This window comes from Coregonus clupeaformis, chromosome 7 (assembly GCF_020615455.1).
Source record: "Coregonus clupeaformis isolate EN_2021a chromosome 7, ASM2061545v1, whole genome shotgun sequence".
In the NCBI taxonomy this organism is placed as follows: Eukaryota; Metazoa; Chordata; class Actinopteri; order Salmoniformes; family Salmonidae; genus Coregonus; species Coregonus clupeaformis.
This window is the reverse complement of record NC_059198.1, coordinates 21,945,328-21,967,911: the sequence shown is the minus strand read 5'-3', so window position 1 is coordinate 21,967,911 and position 22,584 is coordinate 21,945,328. Positions and strand designations below refer to the sequence as shown.

At 46.5% G+C, this 22,584-nt stretch overlaps 1 protein-coding gene across 5 annotated transcripts in view; it reads left to right on the top strand.

The window, feature by feature from the left end:
* Positions 1 to 22,584, top strand: part of LOC121569286 (kelch-like protein 15) — a 44,186-nt gene that overhangs the window by 18,688 nt on the left and 2,914 nt on the right. For all 5 annotated transcript variants that reach the window (XM_041880103.2, XM_041880101.2, XM_041880105.2 and 2 more), the window contains 5 exons: positions 768 to 906; positions 1,005 to 1,193; positions 9,190 to 9,414; positions 9,535 to 9,696; positions 21,906 to 22,115. In XM_041880103.2, the coding sequence (XP_041736037.1) occupies positions 775 to 906; positions 1,005 to 1,193; positions 9,190 to 9,414; positions 9,535 to 9,696; positions 21,906 to 22,115 (918 nt within the window). In that variant the 5' untranslated portion in view covers positions 768 to 774. The remainder of the gene's footprint in view (positions 1 to 767; positions 907 to 1,004; positions 1,194 to 9,189; positions 9,415 to 9,534; positions 9,697 to 21,905; positions 22,116 to 22,584) is intronic.

Sequence of the window (22,584 nt, the reverse complement as noted above, 5' to 3'; positions counted from 1 at the left end):
TTTGGTCTAAACTCCACTCGCCGTGTTTGGAGGAAGAAGAAGGATGAGTACAACCCTAAGAACACCATCCCAACCGTGAAGCATGGAGGTGGAAACATCATTCTTTGGGGATGCTTTTCTGCAAAGGGGACAGGACGACTGCACCGTATTGAGGGGAGGTTGGATGGGGCCATGTATCGCGAGATCTTGGCCAACAACCTCCTTCCCTCAGTAAGAGCATTGAAGATGGGTCGTGGCTGGGTCTTCCAGCATGACAACGACCCGAAACACACAGCCAGGGCAACTAAGGAGTGGCTCCGTAAGAAGCATCTCAAGGTCCTGGAGTGGCATAGCCAGTCTCCAGACCTGAACCCAATAGAAAATCTTTGGAGGGGAGCTGAAAGTCCGTATTGCCCAGCGACAGCCCCCGAAACCTGAAGGATCTGGAGAAGGTCTGTATGGAGGAGTGGGCCAAAATCCCTGCTGCAGTGTGTGCAAACCTGGTCAAGACCTACAGGAAACGTATGATCTCTGTAATTGCAAACTAAGGTTTCTATACCAAATATTAAGTTCTGCTTTTCTGATGTATCAAATACTTATGTCATGCAATAAAATGCAAATTAATTACTTAAAAATCATACAATGTGATTTTCTGGATTACAGACCTCTACATGCTTTGTAAGTAGGAAAACCTGCAAAATCGGCAGTGTATCAAATACTTGTTCTCCCCACTGTATGTGTTGTCGAGGGAGAGGTGTGTGTTATTCATCTCCTCTCTCCTCCTCCAGGTGTGTGATGTCAGGGGGCGAGGTGGAGGTGTACCTGTCCCAGGTGCATGATGGGAGCGTGTCCTCAGGGTTCCGGGCGCTGTACGAGGAGAGGCTCCTATTGGACGTCACGCTGCTGATAGAGGAACACCACTTCCATGTTAGCAACACACACACGCGCACACAAACACACAAACACACACACACACACACACACTCTTTCACTAACATGTAATATAATGTTATCCCCTCCGCCAGGCCCACAAGGCCCTGCTGGCGACCCAGAGTGACTACTTCCGGGTCATGTTCACAGCAGACATGCGAGAGAGAGACCAGGACAAGATACACATGAAGGGGTTAACAGCTGCCGGCTTCGGCCACGTCCTGAGGTTCATGTACTACGGTTCACTGGAGCTCAGCATGGTCACAGTGCAGGAGATACTACAGGTAACACACACAGACCTTTAACCCTCTAAGCCAGGGGTATTCAACCTGGGGTCTGCTGCCCCCTAGGTGTCCGTGGAGGTACTGTAGGGGTCCACGAAAATATATTACATTTACATTTACGTCATTTAGCAGACGCTCTTATCCAGAGCGACTTACAAATTGGTGCATTCACCCTATAGCCAGTGGGATAACCACTTTACAAAAAAAAATTTAGGGGGGTGTAGAAGGATTACTTTATCCTATCCCAGGTATTCCTTAAAGAGGTGGGGTTTCAAATGTCTCCGGAAGGTGGTGAGTGACTCCGCTGTCCTGGCGTCGTGAGGGAGCTTGTTCCACCATTGGGGTGCCAGAGCAGCGAACAGTTTTGACTGGGCTGAGCGGGAACTATGCTTCCGCAGAGGAAGGGAGCCAGCAGGCCAGAGGTGGATGAACGCAATGCCCTCGTTTGGGTGTAGGGACTGATCAGAGCCTGAAGGTACGGAGGTGCCGTTCCCCTCACAGCTCCATAGGCAAGCACCATGGTCTTGTAACAGATGCGAGCTTCAACTGGAAGCCAGTGGAGTGTGCGGAGGAGCGGGGTGACGTGAGAGAACTTGGGAAGGTTGAACACCAGACGGGCTGCGGCATTCTGGATGAGTTGTAGGGGTTTAATGGCACAGGCAGGGAGCCCAGCCAACAGCGAGTTGCAGTAATCCAGACGGGAGATGACAAGTGCCTGGATTAGGACCTGTGCCGCTTCCTGTGTAAGGCAGGGTCGTACTCTCCGAATGTTGTAGAGCATGAACCTGCAGGATCGGGTCACCGCCTTGATGTTAGCGGAGAACGACAGGGTGTTGTCCAGGGTCACGCCAAGGCTCTTCGCACTCTGGGAGGAGGACACAACGGAGTTGTCAACCGTGATGGCGAGATCATGGAACGGGCAGTCCTTCCCCGGGAGGAAGAGCAGCTCCGTCTTGCCAAGGTTCAGCTTGAGGTGGTGATCCGTCATCCATACTGATATGTCTGCCAGACATGCAGAGATGCGATTCGCCACCTGGTTATCAGAAGGGGGAAAGGAGAAGATTAGTTGTGTATCGTCAGCGTAGCAATGATAGGAGAGGCCATGTGAGGATATGACAGAGCCAAGTGACTTGGTGTATAGCGAGAATAGGAGAGGGCCTAGAACTGAGCCCTGGGGGACACCAGTGGTGAGAGCACGTGGTGCGGAGACAGCTTCTCGCCACGCTACTTGGTAGGAGCGACCGGTCAGGTAGGACGCAATCCAAGAGTGAGCCGCGCCAGAGATGCCCAGCTCGGAGAGGGTGGAGAGGAGGATCTGATGGTTCACAGTATCAAAGGCAGCAGACAGGTCTAGAAGGACAAGAGCAGAGGAGAGAGAGTTAGCTTTAGCAGTGCGGAGAGCCTCCGTGACACAGAGAAGAGCAGTCTCAGTTGAATGACCAGTCCTGAAACCTGACTGGTTTGGATCAAGAAGGTCATTCTGAGAGAGATAGCAAGAGAGTTGGCTAAAGACGGCACGCTCAATAGTTTTGGAAAGAAAAGAAAGAAGGGATACTGGTCTGTAGTTGTTGACATCAGAGGGATCGAGTGTTGGTTTTTTGAGAAGGGGTGCAACTCTCGCTCTCTTGAAGACGGAAGGGACATAGCCAGCGGTCAAGGATGAGTTGATCAGCGAGGTGAGGTAGGGGAGAAGGTCACCGGAGATGGTCTGGAGAAGAGAGGAGGGGATGGGGTCAAGCGGGCAGGTTGTTGGGCGGCCTGCAGTCACAAGTCGCAAGATTTTATCTGGAGAGAGAGGGGAGAAAGAAGTCAAAGCATAGGGTAGGGCAGTGTGAGCAGGACCAGCAGTGTCATTAGACTTAACAAACGAGGATCGGATGTCGTCAACCTTCTTTTCAAAGTGGTTGACGAAGTCATCCACAGAGAGGGAGGAGGGGGGGGGGGATTCAGCAGGGAGAAGAATGTAGCAAAGAGCTTCCTAGGGTTAGAGGCAGATGCTTGGAATTTAGAGTGGTATAAAGTGGCCTTAGCAGCAGAAACAGATGAAGAAAATGTAGAGAGGAGGGAGTGAAAAGATGCCAGGTCCGCAGGGAGTCTAGTTTTCTTCCATTTCCGCTCAGCTGCCCGGAGCTCTGTTCTGTGAGCTCGCAATGAGTCATCAAGCCACGGAGCTGGAGGGGAGGACCGAGCCGGCCGGGAGGATAGGGGACACAGAGAGTCAAAGGATGCAGAAAGGGAGGAGAGGAGGGTTGAGGAGACAGAATCAGGAGATTGGAGGGAGAAGGATTGAGCAGAGGGAAGAGATGATAGGATGGAAGAGGAGAGAGTAGTGGGAGAGAGAGAGCGAAGGTTGCGGCGGCGCATTACCATCTGTGTAGGGGCAGAGTGAGTAGTGTTGGAGGAGAGCGAGAGAGAAAAGGATACAAAGTAGTGGTCGGAGACATGGAGGGGAGTTGCAGTGAGATTAGTAGAAGAGCAGCATCTAGTAAAGATGAGGTCAAGCGAATTGCCTGCCTTGTGAGTAGGGGGGGACGGTGAGAGGGTGAGGTCAAAAGAGGAGAGGAGTGGAAAGAAGGAAGCAGAGAGAAATGAGTCAAATGTAGACGTAGGGAGGTTGAAATCCCCCAAAACTGTGAGGGGTGAGCCATCCTCAGGAAAGGAACTTATCAAGGCGTCAAGCTCATTGATGAACTTTCCAAGGGAACCTGGAGGGCGATAGATGACAAGGATATTAAGCTTAAATGGGCTAGTGACTGTGACAGCATGGAATTCAAATGAGGAGATAGACAGATGGGTTAGGGGAAAAATTGAGAATGTCCACTTGGGAGAGATGAGGATTCCTGTGCCACCACCCCTCTGACCAGATGCTCTCGGGGTATGCGAGAACACATGGTCAGACGAGGAGAGAGCAGTAGGAGTAGCAGTGTTTTCAGTGGTAATCCATGTTTCCGTCAACGTCAGGAAGTCGAGGGACTGGAGGGTAGCATAGGCTGGGATGAAGTCAGCCTTGTTGGCAGCAGAACGGCAGTTCCAGAGGCTGCCTGAGACCTGGAACTCCAGGTGTGTGGTGCGTGCAGGGACCACCAGGTTAGAGAGGCAGCAGCCACGCGGTGTGAGGCGTTTGTGTAGCCTGTGCGGAGAGGAGAGAACAGGGATAGGCAGAGGCATAGTTGACAGGCTGTAGCAAATGGCTACAATAATGCAGAGGAGATCGGAATGAAATGAACTAAACATCTGGGAAAGGAGAGAGCGGGGCCTCCCTCACCACAACTCCCAACTCCTATGATTTTCTTCCTCCACTGTTTTTATAAATGTTGCTAGCAACAAAATAATACAGTGAGGGGAAAAAAGTATTTGATCCCCTGCTGATTTTGTACGTTTGCCCACTGACAAAGAAATGATCAGTCTATAATTTTAATGGTAGGTTTATTTGAACAGTGAGAGACAGAATAACAACAAAAAAATCCAGAAAAACATATGTAAAAAAATGTTATCAATTGATTTGCATTTTAATGAGGGAAGTAAGTATTTGACCCCTCTGCAAAACATGACTTAGTACTTGGTGCCAAAACCCTTGTTGGCAATCACAGAGGTCAGATGTTTCTTGTATTTGGCCACCAGGTTTGCACACATCTCAGGAGGGATTTTGTCCCACTCCTCTTTGCAGATCTCCAAGTCATTAAGGTTTCGAGGCTGACGTTTGGCAACCTTCCACAGATTTTCTATGGGATTAAGGTCTGGAGACTGGCTAGGCCACTCCAGGACCTTAATGTGCTGTGCTTCTTCTTGAGCCACTCCTTTGTTGCCTTGCCAGGTGTTTTGGGTCATTGTCATGCTGGAATACCCATCCACGACCCATTTTCAATGCCCTGGCTGAGGGAAGGAGGTTCTCACCCAAGATTTGACAGTACATGGCCCCGTCCATCGTCCCTTTGATGCGGTGAAGTTGTCCTGTCCCCTTAGCAGAAAAACACCCCCAAAGCATAATGTTTCCACCTCCATGTTTGATGGTGGGGATGGTGTTCTTGGGGTCATAGGCAGCATTCCTCCTCCTCCAAAGACAGCGAGTTGAGTTGATGCCAAAGAGCTCGATTTTGGTCTCATCTGACCACAACACTTTCACGCAGTTCTCCTCTGAATCATTCAGATGTTCATTGGCAAACTTAAGACGGGCATGTAAATGTGCTTTCTTGAGCAGGGGGACCTTGCGGGTGCTGCAGGATTTCAGTCATTCACGGCGTAGTGTGTTACCAATTGTTTTCTTGGTGACTATGGTCCCAGCTGCCTTGAGATCATTGACAAGATCCTCCCGTGTAGTTCTGGGCTGATTCCTCACCGTTCTCATGATCATTGCAACTCCACGAGGTGAGATCTTGCATGGAGCCCCAGGCCAAGGGAGATTGACAGTTCTTTTGTGTTTCTTCCATTTGCGAATAATCGCACCAACTGTTGTCACCTTCTCACCAAGCTGCTTGGCGATGGTCTTGTAGCCCATTCCAGCCTTGTGTAGGTCTACAATCTTGTCCCTGACATCCTTGGAGAGCTCTTTGGTCTTGGCCATGGTGGAGAGTTTGGAATCTGATTGATTGATTGCTTCTGTGGACAGGTGTCTTTTATACAGGTAATAAACTGAGATTAGGAGCACTCCCTTTAAGAGTGTGCTCCTAATCTCAGTTTATTACCTGTATAAAAGACACCTGGGAGCCAGAAATCTTTCTGATTGAGAGGGGGTCAAATACTTATTTCCCTCATTAAAATGCAAATCAATTTATAACATTTTTGACATGCGTTTTTTCTGGAATTTTTTGTTGTTATTCTGTCTCTCACTGTTCAAATAAACCTACCATTAAAATTATAGACTGATCATTTCTTTGTCAGTGGGAAAACGTACAAAATCAGCAGGGGATCAAATACTTTTTTCCCTCACTGTACATTAATTTTGGATTATGTACCTACAGTAGAAAATATGAAAATATATTCTAATGACGTCAACTTTATTTCTCAACTCCTAATATTGAGCAAATTATTCATTGGAGCTAATTACACTCACTGGAGTATCTGACATAGGCTTTGAAAAAGCAACTGCTAGTACCAGTCGCAGCAACTGCCTGTTATGCTTTCTTGACTTGGACCTACTTTTTTTCCAACGCATTGCTAACCTTTGTTTAACCAGCTAAACAGCTGCTATTAGCGAAAATGTGTTTGGAGTTACCTTTCTAGCTAATAGGCTATGTAGAGGTTACATTAAGGGTACATATTATTTTATGGGACAATATACAAACGTTTTTGAAGATTTTTTTGTTGTTGAGTAAATGGATTTATTGGTTCTCTTTTTTTTTTTTTAAGAGAGATGAAAATGTAATGATTTGAAGGTGATTTGAAAATCTAAATGTACCGATTTTAAGGTTGTCATTCGATTTGGGGTCGCCAGAATGTCTTGCAAAAAAAATGGGGTCCCCAGAAATTCTGCCAGAGTTTTTTTTGTCCCTGCTGAAAAAGTTACATGCGCCGAATACAACCGGTGTAGACAGTGAAATGCTTACTTACGAGCCCTTTCCCAACAATACAGAGTAAGAAAAAAGAAATAGTTACACAATAAAATCACAATAATGAGGCTATATACAAGGAGTACCGGTACCGAGTCAATGTGCAGGGATACGAGGTAGTTGAGGTAACACAGTATGTACATGCAGGTAGGTGTAAAAGTGACTAGGCAATCAGGATATATAATAAAAAGAGTAGCAGCAGTGTATGTGAAAGTGTGTGTGTGTGGGGCGTCAATATGCATTTGTGTGTTGGAGTGTCAGTGTAGTGAGTGAGGGCCCATGCCAAATATTTTCAGCCTCCTGAGGGGGAAGAGGCGTTGGTGTGCCTTCTTCACGAATGTGTTGGTGTGTTTGGACCATGATAGGTCCTTAGTGTTGTGGACACCGAGGAACTTGAATCTCTCGACCCGCTCCACTACAGGCCCATCGATGTGAAAGGGGGCATGCTCAGCCCTCCTTTTCCTGTAGTCCACAGTTTGTATTGCTGACGTTGAGGGAGAGGTTGTTGTCCTGGCACCACACTGCCAGGTCTTAGACCTCTTCCCTATAGGCTCTCATCGTCGTCGGTGATCAGGCCTACCACTGTCATGTCGTCGACAAACTTGATGATAGTGTTGAAGTCGTGCGCGGCCACGCAGTTGTGGGTGAACAGGGAGTACAGGAGGGGACTAAGTACGCGCACCCCTGAGGGGCCCTTGTGTTGAGGGTCAGCGTGGCGGATGTGCCTACCCTCACCACCTGGGGACAGCCCGTCAGGAAGTCCAGGATCCAGTTGGAGAGGGAGATGTTCAGTCCATGGGTCCTTAGCGTAGTGAAGAGCATGGAGGGCACTATGGTGTTGAACGCTGAGCTGAACATGGCTAGTAGCAAACGTTTGCCAGCTGGAACTAGCTAGGTAGCACCGGAATTTACACCTCTTGCACCAACCAAAAATAAGACTAGTCATAGCTAGGGCTGTGGCGGTCACGAAATTTCCTGTGATTGTCAAGCAAATAACTGTCGGTCTCACAGTAATTGACAGTAATTAACATAAACATATTTAGCGTCTCCTGGCTTCCACGCATAGCCTACAAACCACTGATGCAGACATTTGGAACATCTACATTTTAAAAAGTCTAATAAATCCATGTAATATAGCCTACACCTTCACAATAAATCCATTATTTATTTTTGACAGGTCTAAAGAAGCATTGTATGAAGAAAATGTAGTCTATTTCAGAAGAAGATAATAGCATAAGTTGTCCTTATGTTAGGTCCTGATGTGGCTATGCCAAATGGCTGTGGGCAACACAAGTTCATTTAGCAGACAAGATTTGCTTAGAATTCCGTGGCATTATTTTATAGTATGAAGAATACAATTGAACAAAGCTGAATAAAATATAAATCTTTTCTCCAAACGATTTGAGGGAGTGCGCACATGCGGCTATTCTGTGTTGAGCGGTTAACTAAGAAATAGGTACTCCTATATGCTTAATTTGAGTTATTAATGTCATTTTAGTTGTTCTACAAACGTTGGGCTATATGTTTTGATTTTTAATACATTGTAAGTCTGCATGATGAGACTAATGATGATTTGAAAAAAGTTGCTTGAAAGGCATGAGCTCTGCTTTGTTTTTTGCGCAGGCTGTACACACTTCAATAGTCTCTCATTCACAATTTGACAAGCACTTGATAATGCCTTGAATTTCACGGCGGCATCCCCTTTGTGGCCGTAATGCACCCTAAAAAAATCCATGCCTTTTGCGCAATCCGAAGCGCCTCTCACTCACATGGCTCTTCATCACGTGATCAGGTCTTTCTCACAGGCTACAAGTGAAGACATTTACTTTTCGTCAGCCAACAAGATGAATAGGCCTAACGAACAGCAAAAGCACTAGCCGATGTCAATCTACTATCCCCCATAGTACAAAAGTTGACCTATTCTGTGCAATAAATAAATATTCCAAACATAGTCTGGGACAGTTGTGGGGTGCAATATATCCCACATTAATACAACCACTAGCATAATTATTTTTTTTGGGCAAGTGGAGGTGGTAGCTCATCTATTCGTTTTTTGTCATCTATCACTGATCTGACAAATTTAACTAGCATGCTATAATGTAGCATAAATCAAGTGTATTGTATTATTTTGCTATTGACTTGCACATAGGCAATTCAAAAAGCCTATGGAGGTTGTGAAATATGAACATGAGACTCTTATCCTTGTGAAAATATAGATTGCTATTATTTTCTTTGCGTATCTTGATAAAGATCATCACAATTTAACACCCTACGCCTGCTCCCTACTGACGTAGAATCTATGCCCAGGGGTAGCTCGTAGAAGGGCTTACACGCAGGTGGTGCAACGGGTATCATTTTATGCCGGACGTAGAGTTACGACCCACTTATGACCAACTGGTGCAACTGGCCCCAGCAGACTAAGATCTGTCACTGTCTCTCTCCTCACCCAGGCGGCCATGTACGTCCAGCTGACGGAGGTGGCAGAGTTCTGCTGTTCCTTCCTGCTGTCTAAGATCTGTCTGGAGAACTGTGCTGAGATCATGAGGCTGCTGGAGGACTTCAGCGTGGGGGTGGAGGGCGTGCAGGAGCAGCTCGACAACTTCCTGCTGGAGAACTTTGTTCCTCTGATGAGCAAACCTGACTTCCTGCTCTACCTCAGCCTGGAGAGACTGCAGGTGTGGTGGAAGAACTGACTGGCACCCCCTAGTTAACTGTGTGTGTGTGTACCTGAACAGTGATGCTTTGAGCTCTTTATAACAGGTGATATATTCTTGTTAACTGTGTGTGTGTGTCAGGCGTACCTGGACAGTGATGCCCTAAGTCGGTTCCCAGAGATAGAGCTGTATGACTCTGTCCAGTCCTGGCTACGACACGACCGGCGCCGCTGGAGACACACAGACACTGTCGTCCAGTCTCTACGCTTCTGCCTCATGACCCCTGCTAACGTCTTCGAGAAGGTAAGACACACACAAAGAGTGTTGCATGATATACTGGTATCATGGTACCAAAAAGTCATGATACTTATGAAACCAACATTTTAGAATACCGTAGTACCGTTTCATATGATACTACCAAGTTTTCCAGCCCTACCGATCTGAAGAACCTGCTGGCGCCTATTATGAAATGTTTATAAAGTCAGTTTTGTTTATGCATTCGGTTGAATTTAAGCAACATTGACTAGTCTCTTGTATGCGCTGGTCCAATAATATCCACTTCACTTTCATGCGTAGATCACGTGTGGCAGCTGTAATCAGCCAGCCGCATCCCCTACCAGCCCTCACTCACCTGCTTCTCTCCGGCCGCTCTTCAAGCTCGTCAATTCCTCCATCAGTTTAAAAAAATATAATTTAGCCGTGATGGCGAGCGGGAATGCAGACCCAGACCCTGATGAGTCTTCTGTTGTTAGATTTGTACATTTCTTATTTTGGAGCTGCGTGCAAAGCGATTGCCTGTTATAACCAAGAGCACAGACCAGTCTGAATAGACTTTGAAAGTTCACTGTCATGCAGCCTCTGAGTGTCAGAGAGGGAAAATGGAGCACCGCTTCGCGACAGGCATGCTTGCAGCTTTACAGCAAAGAAAACAGCTTGTCTCTAGCCTAAACTGTTAAAAAATATCACCCATATTACCGGAGATGCCTTTCTTTCTTTGTATCGAGATTCACGCGAATTTTATATAATTTCACAAATGTCGCGGGCCGTTTTAAACTAATCCGGGTCGCTAATTATAGGTTTGATAACAAACAACGTTGTTCAGTCATGTTACCTAGCTAGCTAACAACCTGGTAACTGGACAGTAGGTTTAGGCTCATCTGATTGGCCCAGGAAGAAAGGAAAACGTTATGCTACTCATGAGATGTGATTCAAAAGGTAGGATTCTTATAGGCCTAATGGAAGACTAAACTATATCAAAAATCGAATGGCGCCGGAGGGGATGGCTGCCGTTTTATGGACTCTTAACCAACTGTGCTATTTTGTTAGTTTTTTTCGCATTGTTTGTAACTTATTTTGTACATAATGTTGCTGCTACCGTCTCTTATGACCGAAAATAGCTTCTGGACATCAGAACAGCGATTACTCCCCTTGAACTGGACAAATAATTTTTATTTAATGAGTCAGACGAGAGGGATTTGCTCCAGACACCCGACAGGGCCCTCATCCCCGTCATTCGCAGTAGAAAGAAAAGGAGATATCGCGGAAGGAGATCGGGGTGCCTGGTAAGGAGCCGGCGACGAGTGGCTAATCTGCCTTTGCCATCGATAATATTGGCCAATGTACAATCGCTTGATAAGAAAGTGGACGAACTACAAGCACGTATATCCTACCAACGGGACATTAAAAACTGTAATATCTTATGTTTCACCGAGTCGTGGCTGAACGACGACATGAATAACATACAGCTGGCGGGTTATACACTGTATCGGCAGGGTAGAACAGCAGCCTCTGGTAAGACAAGGGTTGGCGGTCTATGTATATTTGTAAACAACAGCTGGTGCACAATATCTAAGGAAGTCTCAAGGTTTTGCTCGCCTGAGGTAGAGTATCTCATGATAAGCTGTAGACCACACTATCTACCAAGAGAGTTTTCATCTATATTCTTCGTAGCTGTCTATTTACCACCACAAACCAATGCTGGCACTAAGACCGCACTCAATGAACTGTATACTGTAAAAGGAAAACGCTCATCCAGAGGCGGTGCTCCTAGTGGCTGGGGACTTTAATGCAGGGAAACTTAGATCCGATTTACCTCATTTCTACCAGCATGTTAAATGTGCAACCAGACGGAAAAAAACTCTAGACCATCTTTACTCCACACACAGAGACATGTACAAAGCTCTCCCTCGTCCTCCATTTGGCAAATCTGACCATAATTCTATCCTCCTGATTCCTGATTACAAGCAAAAACTAAAGCAGGAAGGACCAGTGACTCGGTCAATAAAAAAGTGGTCAGTTGAAGCAGATGCTAAGCTACAGGACTGTTTTGCTAGCACAGACTGGAATATGTTCCTGGATTCTTCTGATGGCATTGAGGAGTACACCACATCAGTCACTGGCTTCATCAATAAGTGCATTGATGACGTCGTCCCCACAGTGACTGTACGTACATACCCCAACCAGAAGCCATGGATTACAGGCAACATCCGCACTGAGCTAAAGGGTAGAGCTGCCGCTTTCAAGGAGTGGGACTCTAAACCGGAAGCTTATAAGAAATCCCGCTATGCCCTCCGACGAACCATCAAACAGGCAAAGCGTCAATACAGGACTAAGATCGAATCGTACTACACCGGTTCCGACGCTCGTCGGATGTGGCAGGGCTTGCAAACTATTACAGACTACAAAGGGAAGCACAGCCGTGAGCTGCCCAGTGACACAAGCCTGCCAGACGAGCTAAATTACTTCTATGCTCGCTTCCAGGCAAATAACACTGAAACATGCATGAGAGCATCAGCTGTTCCGGACGACTGTGTGATCACGCTCTCCGTAGCCGATGTGAGTAAGACCTTTAAACAGGTCAACATTCACAAGGCCGCAGGGCCTGACGGATTACCAGGACGTGTACTCCAAGCATGCGCTGACATTTTCAACCTCTCCCTGTTTGAGTCTGTAATACCAGCATGTTTTAAGCAGACCACCATAGTCCCTGTGCCCAAGAACACTAAGGTAACCTGCCTAAATTACTACCGCCCCTTAGCACTCACAGTGTAGCCATGAAGTGCTTTGAAAGGCTGGTCATGGCTCACAACACCATTATCCCAGAAACCCTAGACCCACTCCAATTTGCATACCGCCCCAACAGATCCACAGATGATACAATCTCTATTGCGCTCCACACTGCCCTTTCACACCTGGACAAAAGGAACACCTATGTGAGAATGATATTAATTGACTACAGCTCAGTGTTCAACACCATAGTGCCCTCAAAGCTCATCACTAAGCTAAGGACCCTGGGACTAAACACCTCCCTCTGCAGCTGGATCCTGACGGGCCGCCCCCAGGTGGTAAGGGTAGGTAACAACACATCCGCCAATCTGCTCCTCAACACGGGGGCCCCTCAGGGGTGTGTGCTCAGTCCCCTCCTGTACTCCCTGTTCACGCATGACTGCATGGCCAGGCACGACTCCAACACCATCATTAAGTTTCCCGATGACACAACAGTGGTAGGCCTGATCACCAACAACGACGCGACAGCCTATAGGGAGCAGGTCAGAGACCTGGCCGTGTGGTGCCAGGACAACAACCTCTCCCTCAACGTGATCAAGACAAAGGAGATGATTGTGGACTACAGGAAAAAGAAGACGACCGAGCACGCCCCCATTCTCATTGACTGGGCTGTAGTGGAGCAGGTAGAGAGCTTCAAGTTCCTTGGTGTCCACATCACCAACAAACTAACATGGTCCAAGCACACCAAGACAGTCGTGAAGAGGGCACGACAAAACCTATTCCCCCTAAGGAGACTGAAAAGATATGGCATGGGTCCTCAGATCCTCAAAAGGTTCTACAGCTGCACTATCGAGAGCATCCTGACTGGTTGCATCACTGCCTGGTATGGCAATTGCTTGGCATCCGACCGCAAGAGGCTTCTAAACAGCTTCTACCCCCAAGCCATAAGACTCCTGAACATCTAATCCAGACTCCTGAACATCTAATCCAGTACCCAGACTATTTGCATTGCCCCCCTCCCCCCTCTTTTATGCTGCTGCTACTCTGTTTATTATCTATGCATAGTCACTTTAATAACTCTACCTACATGTACATATTACCTCGACTAACCGGTGCTCCCACACATTGACTCGGTACCGGTACCCCCTGTATATAGCCTCGCTATTGTTATTTTACTGCTGCTCTTTTAATTATAATTATTATTACTTTTTTTTAGTATTCTTTCTTAAAACTGCATTGTTGGTTAAGGGCTTGTAAGTAAGCATTTCACTTGTCGCGTGTGACAAATAAAATTTGATTTGATTTTAAATCTATTTATTTCTGGTGTGCCTTTAAATTCTGTTTAGTGCCTAACGTTTTAAAAGTTGGGAGCAGTATGTGTGGGAGAGAGAGTGGTGTGTGTTTCTGAGAGTGAGGAAGACAGAGAGAGTGTGTGAGGAAGGGGGGAGTATGTGTGTCAGTTTTAACTGAAGAGTAAAGGTTTCATGCAGTGTTTTCCCCTTACTGAAACAATTACATTTACATTTCTACATTTTAGTCATTTAGCAGATGCTCTTATCCAGAGCAACTTACACTTAGTGCATTCATCTTAAGATAGCTAGGTGGGACAACCACATATCACAGACATAGAAAGTAAAAAAATTTGCTCAATAACGTAGCTGTCAGTAGAGTCAGCGCTAGAAGGTGGGTGGGGGGTGGGGGTGTTTGAGTGTATTTTTGAATTGTTTAATTTTTAAATTGGGGGGGGGGATCGAGATGAGGAGGATGATTATTTAAGATACTGTTTGAAGAGGTATGGTTTCAGATGTTTTCGGAAGATGAGCAGGGACTCTGCTGTCCAAGCTTCAGGGGGAAGTTGGTTCCACCATTGGGGTGCCAGGACAGAGAAGAGCTTGGACTGGGCTGAGCGGGAGCTGCCCTCCTGTAGGTGTGGGATGGCCAAGAGACCTGAGGTGACAGAACGGAGTGCTCGGGTTGGGGTGTAGGATTGAGCATAGCCTGAAGGTAGGGAGGGGCAGTTCCTCTTGCTGTTCCGTAGGTAAGCAACATGTTATTGTAGTGGATGCGAGCTTCGACTGGAAGCCAGTGGAGGGTGCGGAGGAGCGGGGTGACATGAGAGAACTTGGGAAGGTTTAAAACCAGGCAACAGTGAGTTGCAGTAGTCCAGATGGGAGAGGACTAGTGCCTGGATTAGGACCTGCGATGCTTCCTGTGTGAGGTAGGGTCATACTCTACGGATGTTGTAGAGCATGAAGCTGCAGGAGCGGGTCACTGCTTTGATGTTTGCAGAGAACGACAGGGTGTTGTCCAGGGTCACGCCAAGTTTCTTTGCAGTCTGGGAGGGTGACACTGCGGAGTTGTCAACCATGATGGAGAGGTCTTTGAGCGGGCAGGCCTTCCCCGGGAGGAAGAGCAGTTCCGTCTTGTCAAGGTTGAGCTTGGTGGGCCGAAATCCAAGTTGAGATATGTGCCAGGCATGCAGAGATGCATGTCGCCACCTGGGTGTCAGAAGGGGGGAAGGAGAAAAGTAGTTGAGTGTCATCCGCATAGCAATGATAGGAGAGACCATGTGAGGATATGACGGAGCCGAGTGACTTGGTGTATAGAGAGAATAGGAGAGGGCCTAGAATCGAGACCTGGGGGACACCAGTAGTGAGAGTACGTGGTGCAGACACAGATCCTCTCCACGTCACCTGGTAGGAGGGGCCTGCAAGGTAGGATGCAATCCAAGAGTGTGCATAGCCTGAGATGCCCAGCCCTGAGAGGGTGGAGAGGAGGATCTGATGGTTCACGGTGTCAAAGGCAGGGGATAGATCTAGGAGGATGAGAACAGAGGAGAGAGAGTCAGCTTTGGCAGTGCAGAGAGCCTCCGTGACACAGAGAAGAGCAGTCTCGGTTGAGTGACCCGTCTTGAAGCCTGACTGGTTAGGGTCAAGAAGATCATTCTGAGAGACATGCAGATCATTATGCATGTACAGTGCCTTCGGAAAGTAAAAATCCTCATCAATCTACACACAATACCCCATAATGACAAAGCGGAAACAGGTTTTTAGACATTTCTGCAAATGTATTAAAAATAACAAACAGAAATACCTTATTTACATACACTACCAGTCATGTTTGGACACACCTACTCATTCAAGGGTTTTTCTTTATTTTTACTATTTCATATATTGTAGAATAATAGTGAAGACATCAAAACTATGAAATAACACATATGGAATCATATAGTAACCAAAAAAGTGTTAAACAAATCAAAATATATGTTATATTTGAGATTCTTCAAATAGCCACCCTTTGCCTTGATGACAGCTTTCCACACTCTTGGTATTCTCTCAACCAGCTTCAATTAACAGGTGTGCCTTCTTAAAAGTAAATTTGTGGAATTTCTTTCCTTAATTATTTTGAGCCAATCAGTTGTGTTGTGACAAGGTAGGGGGGATATACAGAAGATCGCCCTATTTGGTAAAATACCAAGTCTATATTATGGCAAGAACAGCTCAAATAAGCAAAGAGAAATGACAGTCCATCATTACTTTAAGACATGAAGGTCAGTCAATACGGAACATTTCAAGAATTTTGAAAGTTTCTTCAAGTGCAGTCGCAAAAACCATCAAGCGCTATGATGAAACTGGCTCTCATGAGGACCGCCACAGGAATGTAAGACCCAGAGTTACCTCTGCTGCAGAGGATAAGTTCATTAGAGTTACCAGCCTCAGAAATTGCAGCCCAAATAAATGCTTCACAGAGTTCAAGTAACCGACACATCTCAACATCAACTGTTCAGAGGGGACTGTGTGAATCAGGCCTTCATGGTCGAATTGCTGCAAAGAAACCACTACTAAAGGACACCAATAAGAAGAAGAGACTTGCTTGGGCCAAGAAACACGAGCAATGGACATTAGACCGGTGGAAATGTGTCCTTTGGTCTGGAGTCCAAATTTGAGATTTTTGGTTCCAACCACCGTGTCTTTGTGAGATGCGGTGTGGGTGAACGGATGATCTCCGCATGTGTATTTACCACCGTAAAGCATGGAGGAGGAGGAGTTATGGTGTGGAGGTGCTTTGCTGGTGACACTGTCTGTGACCTCAACCCAATTGAGATGGTTTGGGATGAGTCAGACCGCAGAGTGAAGGAAAAGCAGCCAACAAGTGCTCAGCGTTTGTGGGGACTCCTTCAAGACTGTTGGAAAAGCATTCCAGGTGAAGCTGTTTGAGAGAATGCCTAGAGTGTGCAAAGCTGTCGTCAAGGCAAAGTGTGGCTATTTGAAGAATCTCAAATATAAAATAAGTGGGGGGAAAAAAAGTATTTAGTCAGCCACCAATTGTGCAAGTTCTCCCACTTAAAAAGATGAGAGAGGCCTGTAATTTTCATCATAGGTACACGTCAACTATGACAGACAAAAGGAGAAAAGAAAATCCAGAAAATCACCTTGTAGGATTTTTAATGAATTTATTTGCAAATTATGGTGGAAAATAAGTATTTGGTCAATAACAAAAAATTCTCAATACTTTGTTATATACCCTTTGTTGGCAATGACACAGGTCAAACGTTTTCTGTAAGTCTTCACAAGGTTTTCACACACTGTTGCTGGTATTTTGGCCCATTCCTCCATGCAGATCTCCTCTAGAGCAGTGATGTTTTGGGGCTGTCGCTGGGCAACACGGACTTTCAACTCCCTCCAAAGATTTTCTATGGGGTTGAGATCTGGAGACTGGCTAGGCCACTCCAGGACCTTGAAATGCTTCTTACGAAGCCACTCCTTCGTTGCCCGGGCGGTGTGTTTGGGATCATTGTCATGCTGAAAGACCCAGCCACGTTTCATCTTCAATGCCCCTTGCTGATGGAAGGAGGTTTTCACTCAAAATCTCACGATACATGGCCCCATTCATTCTTTCCTTTACACAGATCAGTCGTCCTGGTCCCTTTGCAGAAAAACAGCCCCAAAGCATGATGTTTCCACCCCCATGCTTCACAGTAGGTATGGTGTTGTTTGGATGCAACTCAGCATTCTTTGTCCTCCAAACACGACGAGTTGAGTTTTTACCAAAAAGTTCTATTTTGGTTTCATCTGACCATATGACATTCTCCCAATCCTCTTCTGGATCATCCAAATGCACTCTAGCAAACTTCAGACGGGCCTGGACATGTACTGGCTTAAGCAGGGGGGACACGTCTGGCACTGCAGGATTTGAGTCCCTGGCGGCGTAGTGTGTTACTGATGGTAGGCTTTGTTACTTTGGTCCCAGCTCTCTGCAGGTCATTCACTAGGTCCCCCGTGTGGTTCTGGGATTTTTGCTCACCGTTCTTGTGATCATTTTGACCCCACAGGGTGAGATCTTGCGTGGAGCCCCAGATTGAGGGAGATTATCAGTGGTCTTGTATGTCTTCCATTTCCTAATAATTGCTCCCACAGTTGATTTCTTCAAACCAAGCTGCTTACCTATTGCAGATTCAGTCTTCCCAGCCTGGTGCAGGTCTACAATTTTGTTTCTGGTGTCCTTTGACAGCTCTTTGGTCTTGGCCATAGTGGAGTTTGGAGTGTGACTGTTTGAGGTTGTGGACAGGTGTCTTTTATACTGATAACAAGTTCAAACAGGTGCCATTAATACAGGTAACGAGTGGAGGACAGAGGAGCCTCTTAAAGAAGAAGTTACAGGTCTGTGAGAGCCAGAAATCTTGCTTGTTTGTAGGTGACCAAATACTTATTTTCCACCATAATTTGCAAATAAATTCATAAAAAATCCTACAAAGATCTCACCTCGTAGAGTTGCAATGGTCATAAAAACGGTGAGGAATCAGCCCAGAACTACACGGGAGGATCTTGTCAATGATCTCAAGGCAGCTGAGACCATAGTCACCAAGAAAACAATTGGTAACACACTACGCTGTGAAGGACTGAAATCCTGCAGCGCCCGCAAGGTCCCCCTGCTCAACAAAGCACATATACAGGCCCTTCTGAAGTTTGCCAATGAACATCTGAATGATTCAGAGGAGAAATGTGTGAAAGTGTTGTGGTCAGATGAGACCAAAATCGAGCTCTTTGGCATCAACTCGCCGTGTTTGGAGGAGGAGGAATGCTGCCTATGTCCCCAAGAACACCATCCCCACCGTCAAACATGGAGGTGGAAACATTATGCTTTGGGGGTGTTTTTCTGCTAAGGGGACAGGACAACTTCACCGCATCAAAGGGACGATGGACGGGGCCATGTACCGTCAAATCTTGGGTGAGAACCTCCTTCCCTCAGCCAGGGCATTGAAAATGGGCCGTGGATGGGTATTCCAGCATTACAATGACCCAAAACACACGGCCAAGGTAACAAAGGAGTGGCTCAAGAAGAAGCACATTAAGGTCCTGGAGTGGCCTAGCCAGTCCCCAGACCTTAATCCCATAGAAAATCGAGTGGAGGGAGCTGAAGGTTCGAGTTGCCAAACGTCAGCCTCGAAACCTTAATGACTTGGAGAAGATCTGCAAAGAGGAGTGGGACAAAATCCCTCCTGAGATGTGTGCAAACCTGGTGGCCAACTACAAGAAACGTCTGACCTCTGTGATTGCCAACAAGGGTTTTGCCACCAAGTACTAAGTCATGTTTTGCAGAGGGGTCAAATACTTATTTCCCTTATTAAAATGGAAACCAATTTATAACATTTTTGACATGCGTTTTTCTGGATTTTTTTGTTGTTATTCTGTCTCTCACTGTTCAAATAAACCTACCATTAAAATTATAGACTGATCATGTCTTTGTCAGTGGGCAAACGTACAAAATCAGCAGGGGATCAAATACTTTTTTTTGATTCCCAGTGGGTCAGAAGTTTACATTCACTCAATTAGTATTTGGTAGCATTGCCTTTAAATTGTTTAACTTGTGTCAAACGTTTCGGGTAGCCTTCCACAAGCTTCCCACAATAAGTTGGGTGAATTTTGGCCCATTCCTCCTGACAGAGCTGGTGTAACTGAGTCACGTTTGTAGGCTTCCTTGCTTGCACACACCTTTTCAGTTCTACCCACAAATGTTCTATAGGATTGAGGTCAGGGCTTGTGATGGCCACTCCAATACCTTGACTTTGTTGTCCTTAAGCCATTTTGCCACAACTTTGGAAGTATGCTTGGGGTCATTGTCAATTTAGAAGACCCATTTGCGACCAAGCTTTAACTTCCTGACTGATGTCTTGAGATATTCACATAATTTTCCTTCCTCATGATGCCATCTATTTTGTGAAGTGCACCATTCCCACCTGCAGCTAAGCACCCCCACAGCATGATGCTGCCACTCCCGTTCTTCACGGTTGGGATGGTGTTCTTCGGCTTGCAAGCCACCCCCTTTTTTCCTCCAAACATAACTATTGTCTTAATGGCCGAACAGTTCTATTTTTGTTTCATCAGACCAGAGGACATTTCTCCAAAAAGTACGATCTTTGTCCCCATGTGCAGTTGCAAACCGTAGTCTGGCTTTTTTATGGCGGTTTGGAGCAGTGGCTTCTTCCTTGCTGAGCGGCCTTTCAGGTTATGTCGATATAGGACTTGTTTTACTGTGGCTATAGATACTTTTGTACCTGTTTCCTCCAGCATCTTCACAAGCTCCTTTGCTGTTGTTCTACGTTTATCTCTAGGAGACAGAACGCGTCTCCTTCCTGAGCGGTATGACGGCTGCGTGGTTCCATAGTGTTTATACTTGTGTACTATTGTTTGTACAGATGAACGTGGTACCTTCAGGCGTTTGGAAATTGCTCCCAAGGATGAACCACGCTTGTGGAGATCTACAAAAAAAAAATCTGAGGTCTTGGCAGATTTCTTTTGATTTTCCCATGATGTCAAGCAAAGAGGCACTGAGTTTGAAGGTAGGCCTTGAAATACATCCACAGGTACACCTCCAATTGACTCAAATGATGTCAATTAGCCTATCAGAAGCTTCTAAAGCCATGACATCATTTTCTGGAATTTTCCAAGCTGTTTAAAGGTACAGTCAACTTAGTGTATGTAAACTTCTGACCCACTGGAATTGTGATACAGTGAATTATAAGTGAAATAATCTGTCTGTAAACAATTGTTGGAAAAATTACTTGTGTCATGCACAAAGTAGATGTCCTAACCGACTTGCCAAAACTATAGTTTGTTAACAAGAAATTCGTGGAGTGGTTGAAAAACTAGTTTTAATGACTCCAACCTAAGTGTATGTAAACTTCCGACTTCAACTGTAGGTAGAGTTAAAGTGACTATGCATAGATGATAAACAGTGAGTGGCAGCAGCATAAAAGAGTAGAGGGGGAGGGGGGGTAAATGCAAATTGTCCAGGTAGCCATTTGATTAGCTGTTCAGGAGTCTTATGGCTTGGGGGTAGAAGCTGTTAAGAAGCCTTTTGGACCTAGACTGGCTGACTAGGGTAGCTGGAATCTTTGACAATTTTTAGGGCCTTCCTCTGACACTGCCTGGTATAGAGGTCCTGGATAGCAGGAAGCTTGGCCCCAGCGATGTACTGGGCCGTACGCACTACCCTCTGTATTGCCTTGCGGTCGGAGGCCAAGCAGTTGCCATACCAGGCAGTGATGCAACCAGTCATGATGCTCTCGATGGTGCAGCTGTAGAACCTTTTGAGGATCTGAGGACCCATGCCAAATCATTTCAGTCTACTGAGGGGGAATAGGCTTTGTCGTGCCCTCATCACGACTGTCTTGGTGTGTTTGGACCATGATAGTTTGTTGGTGATGTGGACACCAAGGAACTTGAAGCTCTCAACCTGCTCCACTACAGCCCTGTCGATGAGAATGGGGACGTGCTCGGTCCTCCTTTTCCTGTAGTGACAATCATCTCCTTTGTCTTGATCACGTTGAGGGAGAGGTTGTTATCCTGGCACCACACAGTCAGGTCCCTGACCTCCTCCCTATAGGCTGTCTCATCGTTGTCGGTGATCAGGCCTACCACTGTTGTGTCATCGGCAAACTTAATGATGGTGTACAGGAGGGGACTGAGCACGCACCCCTGAGGGGCCCCCGTGTTGAGGATCAGTGTGGCAGATGTGTTGTTACCTACTCTTACCACCTGGGGGCGGCCCGTCAGGAAGTCCAGGATCCAGTTGCAGAGGGAGGTGTTTAGTCCCAGGATCCTTAGCTTAGTGATGAGCTTTGAGGGCTCTATGGTGTTGAACGCTGAGCTGTAGTCAATTAATAGCATTCTCACATAGGTGTTCCTTTTGTCCAGGTGGGAAAGGGCAGTGTGGAGTGCAGTAGAGATTGCATCATCTGTGGATCTGTTGGGGCGGTATGCAAATCGGAGTGGGTCTAGGGTTTCTGGGATAATGGTGTTGATGTGAGATACTACTCGGTATCTTGATACTTGGCCTGGTATTGTATCGTTTGTAAAATGTTGGTGTTGTGGCAAGCCTACACACAACAATACACACACACACAGAAACATACACACACTTACTGACACTGTTGCAAGATGAGTCACACATATGGTTCCTGCTTTTCTCAATGATACCTCTGACTAACTCTTCATCTCCCTCAGGTGAAGACGTCAGAGTTCTATCGTTACTCTCGACAGCTGCGTCAGGAGGTGGACCAGGCTCTCAGCTACTTCCACGACGTCAACGAGCAGCCGCTGGTCGAGACGCGGTCCAACCGCATCCGCTCGGTCCGACCGCAGACAGCCGTGTTCAGGGGCATGATCGGACACAGCATGGTCAACAGCAAGATCCTACTGCTGCACAAACCCAAGGTAAGATCCTACTGCTGCACAAACCCAAGGTAAAATCCTACTGCTGCACAAACCCAAGGTAAGATCCTACTGCTGCACAAACCCAAGGTAAGATCCTACTGCTGCACAGACCCAAGGTATGATCCTACTGCTGCACAGACCCAAGGTAAAATCCTACTGCTGCACAGACCCAAGGTAAAATCCTACTGCTGCACAGACCCAAGGTAAAATCCTACTGCTGCACAGACCCAAGGTATGATCCTACTGCTGCACAGACCCAAGGTATGATCCTACTGCTGCACAGACCCAAGGTAAAATCCTACTGCTGCACAGACCCAAGGTAAAATCCTACTGCTGCACAGACCCAAGGAAGAGGCATTAGGCCTACAGCAGAGGGGACCAATGCTCTTCCTGGAGAGCTACTGGGTGTGGAAACTTTTGTTACAGCCATGCTCTAAATATGTCAGGTGTAATGTCTATTCTGCAACAT